The sequence below is a fragment of the Vigna umbellata genome, chromosome 4 (assembly GCF_029865625.1).
Source record: "Vigna umbellata cultivar VRB3 chromosome 4, Vumbellata_1.0, whole genome shotgun sequence".
Taxonomy (NCBI): domain Eukaryota; kingdom Viridiplantae; phylum Streptophyta; class Magnoliopsida; order Fabales; family Fabaceae; genus Vigna; species Vigna umbellata.
The window spans coordinates 36469090-36479776 of NC_142168.1; the positions used below are offsets into that span (position 1 = coordinate 36469090).

Below are 10687 nucleotides of genomic sequence, written 5' to 3' on the forward strand. Positions count from 1 at the left end.
TCCTCATATGAATACTTCAAATGTCCAATCAAAGATCGAACGGTCTAGCATATATTTTGATATTATCATACAGGTCACAAGGCACTAAGGCATGGGCAAGTTCATCCTACCGATCGATCTCAATTATATCTTTGATATTATACATCTTGCGGATCATTAAAGCAGTTACATCTCGACCAATCGGTCGCAATTATATCTTTGATATTATATATCTAGCAGATCACAGGACTTTCAATCAGTTATATCTCCACCGAACGGTCTGGACTTTTGATATTGTCTTACAGTGCAGATAATCATATCTTGCATACAGACTACAAGAGCGGGCAACAGAGAACCGTTCGTGCTGAGGCACCCAATCAATGGAAAAGGTTTCCACACCAGGGTCACAAGAACCCGATCGGGTTGACGGATAAGACAGCTTCCGGACGCGTCCAACTAAGGGATGTAATCCCTAGGGTCACTAGAACCTGATCGCGTTGACGGATAAGACAGCTTCCGGACGCTCCAACTAAGGGATGTAATTCCTAGGGTCACGAGAACCCGATCGCGTTGACGGATAGGCAGCATCCGGACGCATTCAACTAAGGGATGAAATCCCTAGGGACCACGCACGTAACGAGGCAAAATAAACGTCAACAAAGGCACTCATCATATGATTACAAATAACGCGCGTTCCTATAAATAATGAAGTATAGCGATCCTACAAACATTCAAGTACAGCGATCCTATATACATTCAAGTATAAGAACATAAAGTTTCAAGACAAGTACCAAATGACGACATACACGCAGCAAACAACCCTAAGAACAGTAAGTACAAAATAACAGAATGTCTAAAAGTTAAATCTATTCTATACAAGGTCTAAGACGGGGGCATCCTCGACAGCAGGAACCCCTGAATTCCCCTCGGGTGTCTCTATTCGAGCAGCTTCCTCTCTTGCCATTGCCTCGGTGGGCGTCCCTGCAGGCTCGTCATCTGGAAATGCCCCGGCAGGAATGACGTCTACCGGAACCCACTCTCCTTGGTAAACGTCCTTCCGAATGTCGAAGTTGACTCCTTCAGTACAGACATTCAAAATATAGGACACTTGCCTTAGCGCCTTCTTAAAGCCCCTGGTATGTTCCAGGATGATAGCATCAGTCATCTCATCCTGCAATTCCTGGTTTTCAGTAATAGTCTGGCGCAAGGCCTCCCTCTCGGCAGTCAAAATTGTCAAGCTTTTCTTCAACTGCTCATTCTCTTTCCTTGAAAATTCCAGATCAGCTACAAGCCGTTCGTTGACCTTTTTCATTTCAACGCTAGCCTTCTGCAGATTTTCCGTTATCTCCCGACCCTTCACTATCATCTCCTCGGATTCCTTCCGCTGTTGCTCACACTTAGCGTGTTCGGTTTTTAGACGCTCAAGCTCGGTGACCAAGTTACCTCGGTTGGAGGCATAAGCTAAGTTCCAGGCAGCTGCCGCCGCACGACAAGCGAATTCTAAGCAGTCATCTGCCATTTTTTGCTCAGAAGTCTTTTCCATGACTTTCTGCTCAGCCAAATCAAAGTTGAACTCGATCTTATGGCCAAGATTAAAGGCCACATCCCACATGCCGTTCGGAATGTCGCCATCGGCATGCGGATCGACCACTCCTCCAATACTCTTTCCCTTATCGGAAGCATTCGAAACTCCACCGGTGATAATCTTTCGTTTTCTTGAAAGCGACCCTTCGGGAGGTCGCCGCTCGTCATCAACATGAATAGGATTCTTGACAGTCGCCAGGATCGAGGATCCCCCTTTATTCTTCTTGGCATGAGCAGCGGCAAACCAGTCAAGAGAAGCGTTTTTACCCATAACAGCTATACGCAACAGAACACAACAAATACCAAGTCAATGATGCAAAAACAAAATTCAGAGCACTCAGTAAAAGAACATACCCAATACCCTCGAGTTCATATCGTCATGCTCGAGGCAGTTGATAATCTTTCTGGAGGAAAAGGGGCGAGGCAACGCAGCTATAACACTCAGAGCCTCCAACTCGATATCAGTCATATCTTCTTTCGGCCAAGAGGTAAGCTTCTTAGGGTTCTGGGTCCAGTACAAGGGAAACTTGGAGCTACTATCCTCGTTAAAAAAGAACGACCGACCTGATTCAGTGATAGACACTCTAAAAAACTGGTTTTTGAAACCTCTAAAAGATTGGGAGTATAATTCCAAAATTGCGTCCCCAGGCTCAGTAATTAGAGAAACCCAACCCCTCTTTCCGATCGGCCGGGTCCTAAAAAAATAAAGAAACAGGGCAACCGTGGGATTAATGGCCAAGGCTTGGCACATAACCGCGAACGCCTGTATATACCCCCAGCTATTTGGATGTAGCTGTGTGGGGGCGACATTCAGAGTCTTCAGGACATCCATTTGAAAAACATTTAGAGGAAACCTAAGGTACATATCGTAGAACAGATAAGAGTAAACATAGAAGAAATCGTCTTTAGAATTCTCTTTACCATAGAAGACTCTCTCGTTTTCCCCACAGGCAACTAATTTAACACAGGAGCCATAGCTGAGATTTCTAAGAATACAATTATCGTTTGCCCAATTCAATAACACAGCCCTACTATCGAAAATACTAGGGATTTCACTTACATCTCGAGAGGCCCATTTATAGTTACTCCCGCTAGAGGAAAGAAGATTTTCGGGCTCCTCCACCGCAACACCATCATAGACAAAGGCGTTTTCACCATAAAGTATGGAGACAACCTCACACTGAGCCCTATTCCGAGAGCCCTCTGGTGCGTCAGCTTGGTTGCCGCTCCGCCTTTTCTTAACAAATGCTGGGGAACAATCTGAATAGGAAAAAGAGTCCATGAGTTACCTGTATGTAAATGTCAAAGGAAAGTCTGGAGAAGGAGAAACGAAGAAGTTGGTCGAGGCGATGAAGTAGAAATGACGGTTGCGCTAACCAGGGTTCCTCAGAAAATCCTTTCACATTAATGAGGGGAAAGCTGATGTAACCGCTGATCATTCCGCACCGTAGGATTAGAAAGAATCCAACGATCCCACTTTTCAGACTCTACCAATACCCAGAGGCGGGAAAATCAAAACCCAAAAACGGTGCGCAGCACGGAGCTAAAAACGGTGCGTAACACGGAACCCTCCTAATAACAACCACCTTACAGTCCTACAGTTAACCCAAATACATAAGTCGAACGGTTAAATCGGACTTGGGGGCACTATGTACGGTATGATATTATCGGTCAATACCACTCGGGCCACTATTAGGCTAGAGCTAATGAATCTAGCAAGGAATAAAACGTTCGCATAAAACGCAAATAAGATCTAAGCGGTTAAGGTAAGTTTATATTTTATTATGTTTATATTTCTATTCTGTTTATATTTTATTGGACTTATATCAACTTAAAGTCCATAAAACAACTTATAAATAAATAGCCAGGGCCATAAGACAGGTAAGTTCCATTCACGCTCACATTTACATCATATAGATTGTTTACATCTGAAAGTACTCAATTGAGAATTGTGATTCATTTACCATACGCCTAACTTGAGCGTCCGAGTGCCCTTGCAGGTACATCTCCCCTCCGTTGGAAATTGAAGTTTGCCGAACGATTGAGTTGCGAAAGAAGCGAGCGTTCAGAACAAGGTCCGCCGAACGATCAAAATTATAAGGATACTTTTTGGATGTAAACAATCTATTGATGTAAATGTGAGTGTGAATAGGATTCCTGGCTTGCCGTCCTCGCTTTGTATTTATAAGTTGTTTTATGGACATTAAGTTGACATAAACCGAATAAAATATAAACAGAATAAAAATATATAAACAGAAATAAAAATATAAACAAAATAAAATATAAACTTACTGTCGTGGTATAACACCCTTCCTCCAGGTACAATAGACTGCTTTGCCACGGTGAAATCCCTCTTCAGACAGCAGTACGCGTCCAGCCGAATGCAGGACCTGACACCAGCAAAACTCGTTAACACCAAGCAGGAGAAGGACGAATATCTAAAGTCCTTCATGAAAAGATACAATGAAACCGCTCGACGGATAAAGGATATTGGCCATTCCTTTATTATCACTACCCTCATGCTTGAGACCGAGTTTTTGCACCAAACTAGGCATATTTGCCTTTAATATTACCGAAATGGGCAAATTCAACCAAAATTACGAAAATGGGGAAGTTGTGGGGACCCAAACGACTTCAATTCAAGAAGTCGTGCCCTTCCTACATGACTTCACCCTGTTCATTTGACCAGAGTTGAAGTCGTGTACCCAAAAACGACTTTAGGGTATGGTAATCGATTACCACATGTTGTAATCGATTACCATACCGTTCTTAATAAAAAATATAAAAAAATTGAAATCCTAGGGCGGTTCACGACTTCAATAAGAGAAGTCGTGCACCCCCAACACAACTTAACTTTATTTTAATTTTTAACTTTTAGTAATTAAAATCATTTATAATTTCTAAAAAATATTTTTAAATGTATTTAAAATAATTAAAATCATCTTTAATTAATAATTAAAGTTTTTTAATATTATTAAATAAATAAATTTTATACTTTTATTTAAAACCAACTAAAGGCCGAACGCTCAAGATCCAAGTCTAAGAATACCAACTTAAGACCGAACGCTCACAATCACAATTCACCAAGGCCGAACGCTCAAGATTTAAACCTAAGAATACTATCTTAAGGCCGAACGCTCACAATCACAATTAAACAATCACTAAGTCACAAAGACTGAACGCTCAAGATTGAAACCGAACACTCAAGATTGACCGCACGCTCGGGATCATTATCCGAGAATACCAAATTAGGACGAACGCTTATAATCACTATTACACAAAAACCGAACGCTCAAGATTGAAGCCTAAGAACACCAACTTAAGACCGAACGCCTAAAATACTAATACAGAACCAAGACCGAACGCTAAAGATCACTCTCTGAGAATACCAATTTAAAGACGAACGCCTACGATCACTGTTTCACGAAGACCGAAAGCTCAAGATTGAAACCTACCAATTTAAGACCGAACGCTCAGGTTCACCAGCCGAGACTACCAAATTAGGACGAACGCTCACAATCATTAATCTACCAAGACCGAACGCTCGAGATTGCTTCATGAGAGTACTAAATTAAGGACGAACGTCTAATATATTACTAACTTTTATTCAAGGAAGAATCCTACCGCTCGTTACATGAGAATACAAAACCGAACGCTCACTTGGCCTACCACTATTTGTACGTACGCTCCATTTACATCACCTATATTTTGCGGACCACGATTTGGTCGAGCACTGTTCGGACGTACGCTCGTTTCTGCAGAATTTTGCAGAATCACACCAGATTAATAAAAGTTAAAAATTAAAAGAAAGTAAAGTTGTGTTGGGGTTGCACGACTTCAACCCTGGTCAAATGAACAGGGTGAAGTCGTGCAGGGGGCACGACTTCTTCAATTGAAGTCGTTTTGGCCCCCACGACTTCACTTTGGGTCAAAATTTGCCCATTTTGGTAATAAAGAGGGCATATTTGCCTAGTTTGGTGCAAAAACCTGTTAACTGCTTTAATTGCATGATCAGTAAAATGGTGTCTATAGCTAACAGTGGAGACGAGCTTAAGTAGCTTGATCAATTTCTAATATAATGTTCTTAGAAGTTATTGGAAGTATTGTTGCTTGTTCTATATGAAAATATACACCTTATAGATTATGTAGTTTTCATGAATTTTAATTAATAAAATTAAAATGATCATGTAGCTCTTCGAAGATTTGAAGAAACAAGATACTAACAAGGAAAGTTCATCACAATCAGGTTATTTGAAGAGTCCTAGGACCCTTGAGATGTTGGTGGAATAAATGAGGTATCAAAGTGATGATATATCTCTTATGTAACATATGTTAGAAGAAAATATGGCACATTTACTTTTACACTCGAATAAATTTTTAATGATCCTTAAGAAAAATAATTTATTTTCAGTAAGATAACCTTTGTACTTTTTAAAAAATAATTTCGTTTAAAGAATTAATTAATGTAGTAAAAACAATGTTATTTTCTTTAAACAAGGTTTCTTCATGCATTATTTCTTTGAATTCCCTTTTTATATAAAAAAAACGCTGAAAAAAACCGCAAACCCTAATTGAAAGAACTAAACATTACCTTCTTCATATTAATGAACTATTTCAGAGTTAAACAAAGTAATTTTAAATATACATGTTACTTACATACTAATATGATCATTTAATATTACTAATACACTAACGTGATCACTTAACATATAAGTTATCACTTAAAATAAAATAAAAAATCAACAAAAATGAAGACAAAACTAAAATTTTATGGAGGACAAAATATTATTGCCGAACAAAATAAAAACGTAAAAAGAAATGAGGACCAAACTTTTTTTAAAGAAAATATACATCAATCCTATCCAATCCATAGCGTATTACTGAACCTGAACATGTAACTTAACCTGTCTTTACTTAACATATGTTAGAAAACGGAAGAAAAGTTAAAAAAAAAAAAAAAAAAAAAAAAAAAACTTAATCAACTTGATGTTTATCGAGATCTAATTCGTTAACTTTCATTTGAATTTCAGAGTGGAAGAAGGCAGCATCCCAGTATCTTGCATATAACTCCTAAAATGGGGCATAGGACTCTGTTTCAGCTACTCCGGGTTGAACCTGTCAGAATGATAAATCATCAATCTCATAAGTTTTAGCTGGGGAATTCATTTGAATTAACATTAACCTTTTAACAGGGTACAAGCAATCAGATAAAAGTAACATCCTAAACTTTTACAATGTCCTAATTGCTTTTGAATTCAAACATTATATCATTTGCTGTTCACTACGTGTTTAATAATAGTGTATGAACCACAGTCACTATATGGAATCAAACGACAGATACTAAATAAATAGATAAGTATATAAATAATAATAATAATAATAATAATAATAATAATAATAATAATTTTATTTCAATCTGTTATAGAACCATTCTCAAATTTTAACCAAAGAAAAAAAAAATCATAAAAGCACTCTTGTAAATTAACTTTGGAAAGACTGCCCAAATATAACAGTATGACTTCTAAAGCCCAGGAGCGTAACAGGAGATGTTTCATGCAAATTGCAAAACTTTAATGAATGACTAATTTCCCAGGCAAACTCTAAGTAACCATATTGAAGAGTCTAACCCAATTTTGAATTAGATCCTTTTAGAGATGACAAATAACTACATGTTCATGAGAATTGTCTGAATTTATCCAGATTTTAATAGAAAATGTGTACTATTTTAACATTCAATTCTTCATAATGCCATGTTTTACTATTCTTTTGATGATTGGACAGACAGGAATTAAATTAACAAAAACTAAGAAATAATTTTTCAATATCCCTTTGTGCAGCACTTACCCTTCCTTTGGCTGTGATATTTCTCTATACTTCCATACCAAGTCCACTGCATGCCTAGTGCAACAATCCGTAGAATTCCAGCAGCAACCACCTCAACAAAGGCCATCAAGAAAGACCTCTGAGGGGATAAACCTGCAGTTGCTAGGGATAGCGCAATTCCCTCCAAATTGCAAGAAACAATAAAGCTGCCACTTTTTATACCATCCAAAGCTTTCTGAGCAACTTTTTCAGCTGTCATACAACCAGATGAGGCTGCAATGATTTTGGTGAGCTCCGGTTTTCTCCTGTTTTCTGTAAAAGTGACCTTTCAGATTGTACTTCACTTTGATTACAGGATACATAGACTTCACAAGAGATGCTACAAACAGACATTTAATAAGCTGAAAGCAACAATTTTATTTTTATACTCATGAACTCTAAGTGGATATTTAGTAATCATGGATTCAAACTTATTATCTTAAGCAATAATTTCATTCTCTAATCTCTAAGTTTGTAATAGGATTGATACAATAGCCTCCCCATGGCATCAGTCAAATGTATGAATTTAGATCAGATACAAAAATGAGAGATATTCAGATAATAAGGGAGGAGCTGGAGTTATTAAATCCGCAATTGATGCAGAATTCTGTGTAACAAACTTAAGACCTAATTGATTTTCTTTTCATTTTTCAGTTTTAAAAACTATTTTCTTAAAAAATTTCACCCTACTCAACAATCATCTTCTCATCCAAAGTCTGTTATGTTACGAAATTGTTTAAAAAAAAGGTGTTTTAAAAACTAAATACAGAAAGAAATGCAAGATTTCCCATCTTTTCTTTGCATTTTGTTCAACATCTTCCTCAATTTCAAGGTATGCTCCGTGCCTACACCCGCCACCAGGTATTTGAGCAACTCGCCTAGTTACATTTTGAAAACTTTCGGAAATGGAAATCAAGCACACCCTATGCAATTTCAAGGAGTTACAGCAAGTGCACGACTTCCATGGTGAGCTTTACACAAACTAACATGTTATTTACAACGAAAAATGAAGTAGAAACTAGCAAAGTAATAGGTGTGAAGAAATAAATTCAAGCATCCAATTCAATACCTACCTTCTGCTAATCCTGGAGTATCTGTATCCGGAGGAAAAATCAGAGAAACATGAATATTATCAGCTATAACCTCTTGTTGCAATGCTTCTGCTAAACCACGGAGACCAAATTTACTCGCTGAGTAAGCTACGTAGCCATAAATGCCCGCCTAAACATAAACACAAATTCCACATCAAAATAAATAAAATAAAGTTTAATTACTTATTTAGTCGTTATACCTGTTAAAAGTTTGTCTTAGGCTATGTTTGGTTTTCAGTTGGGAATGTTTCAAACTGAGTTTAGAAAGTAAAAGTTCTGTGACATGTATTGTTGCTCTGATAAGCACATTTGCACATTAAAATTTTGTCTGCAAACTTAGTCTTAAGAAGTAAGACCACAATTGCTCTTGCAAACATTAATCAAAAAGTTGCACTTAGTCCATGCACTTAGTCCTTGCACCTAGAAAATACTCATTTCAGTATTTGTTCATACACTGCTTAACTCGTTTTAGTTCCAACAGATAATTTTTTTATTAGTTTAATCTGGACAATTTTTAGTGTCAGCAAAGCCTAAATCGAATTTAAAGGTGTATACACTAGGACTATAATTATTACTTCATAGTTATACAAACTAAAACCTATAAAATGCAGATATATACAATACAACCAAATAAGTAATTCACATGTATAAACCCAGCAATAGTAATTCACATAATAGATTATCAGATCATAAATAACAGAGGGCGAAAGGAGGTGCAGGTTTACCTGACCGGCCTGTGAGGAAACAAGGGCAATGGAAGCGGGCAGCGGGTCCTTCCGGTTTTTCATCGCGGGAAGCGCGGCCTTGATGAGGTTCAACGTTCCCATGAGATTGACGTCCATGGTGAACTTTATCTCACTCAATTCCATCTTCTCCAGCTCCAGCGCTACGAACACGCCGTGGTTCAGCAGCAGCACGTCGATTGGCCCTGCCTCGTCCACCGCGCGCTTCACCGCCTCGAAGTCCCGCACGTCTGCCGCGAATACCGCCACCTCGATCCCCGTCGCCAGCCGGATCGCATTTCGCGCCTCCTCCAGCTTCCCCAGCGACCGCGCCAATATCGACACACGCGCGCCCTCCGCCGTCGCGCGGTGTGCCAGAGACAGCCCGATGCCGCTGGATCCGCCCGTGATAAACACGTGCCGATTCTTGATAGGGATCTTCACCGGTCGCGGTTTAACCAGGAAATAGAGCACGACCAGAAGAAGCAGAGGAAGGAGAAAGAAAAGAAAGAAGTATGCGTCCGCCATTGATGATGAGCCTTCGAAACTATACCCACTGGGAGCAAAAGTCTATGCGACTTTGAAAATGGATACCATTTTTATTTTATTTTAGTACCGAGAGTAAGTAAGAGTATGTGCTTCCATCAATTAGGGAACTTATTTTATTCTATCAAAATCATATATATGGAAGGAAAATTAGGAAGTAATCAAATCTTAAATTTGTTGATATATTAACTTTTTCTCCTAGTTGAGTACTGTAACATCCCAAAATACAGTAATAACCGTAATTAGAATTTAATTACATTTAATAATCAAACAGTGCAGTTTTACAATAACTAACAACGTTTAGAAGCGGCTTTAAGTACAGCGGATAACAGTTGACAGAATAAATGAAAGGCTAGGACGAACGGTTTTACAAAACCAATAACCGAACATCCAAATATAAAGTTAACTAACTACCAACTAAAACGGGCGGACGCGCTAAGGCTCGGCCTTGACCTCCACATCTATCACATTCTCCTCAGCGATGACGTCTTCCAGCAATGCCTCGCCTTCTGCTCACATCCACACAGATGATCATTGCAAGGACAGGACGGACGTACAAAGACAATAGACAACACAAGGAGAAACGAAAGGGTAAGCTTATGTAATTTAATTCATACATCAACATATACATTTAACATTTCAATTCATACAACATGTAACTTAACATATAACAGCATAAGACATATATAGCACTAGACAGACCGTCCGAACTGTATGAATCTGTGTAGCTACAGGCGTCCTTGCACCCGAGTGATGTAGTAACTGGGATACACTCAACAGCTGCCACTCGAGGTTAGTCCTATCCAAAGTACCCCTAAGGAATAGAACCTCCTGCCGTTCCCACACATGACATACCCCCTCTACGTGAGGATGGTACTCACGGAACATCAGGATGGACCAGCC

At 38.8% G+C, this 10687-nt stretch overlaps 2 protein-coding genes across 3 annotated transcripts; both read right to left on the minus strand.

The window, feature by feature from the left end:
* Positions 1-653: 653 nt before the first annotated feature.
* Positions 654-3283, minus strand: LOC124836392 (uncharacterized). Of its 2 annotated transcripts, XM_047311541.2 has the most exons (3): positions 2624-2788; positions 1918-2127; positions 654-1839 (listed from the first exon to the last, which is right to left on the minus strand). In XM_047311541.2, exons 1-3 carry the CDS (start codon positions 2637-2639, stop codon positions 851-853), a joined length of 1215 nt encoding a protein of 404 aa, XP_047167497.2. In that variant the 5' UTR covers positions 2640-2788; the 3' UTR covers positions 654-850. The 2 variants fall into 2 exon arrangements, with proteins under 2 accessions (XP_047167497.2, XP_047167496.2); XM_047311540.2 differs by having other exon boundaries at positions 1918-3283.
* A 3029-nt stretch (positions 3284-6312) lies between these two features.
* On the minus strand, positions 6313-9851 carry LOC148200046 (3-dehydrosphinganine reductase TSC10A-like). Its single transcript, XM_088113764.1, has 4 exons — positions 9242-9851; positions 8499-8646; positions 7408-7698; positions 6313-6678 (listed from the first exon to the last, which is right to left on the minus strand). Exons 1-4 carry the CDS (start codon positions 9764-9766, stop codon positions 6659-6661), a joined length of 984 nt encoding a protein of 327 aa, XP_087969890.1. The 5' UTR covers positions 9767-9851; the 3' UTR covers positions 6313-6658.
* Between the last annotated feature and the right edge of the window lie 836 nt (positions 9852-10687).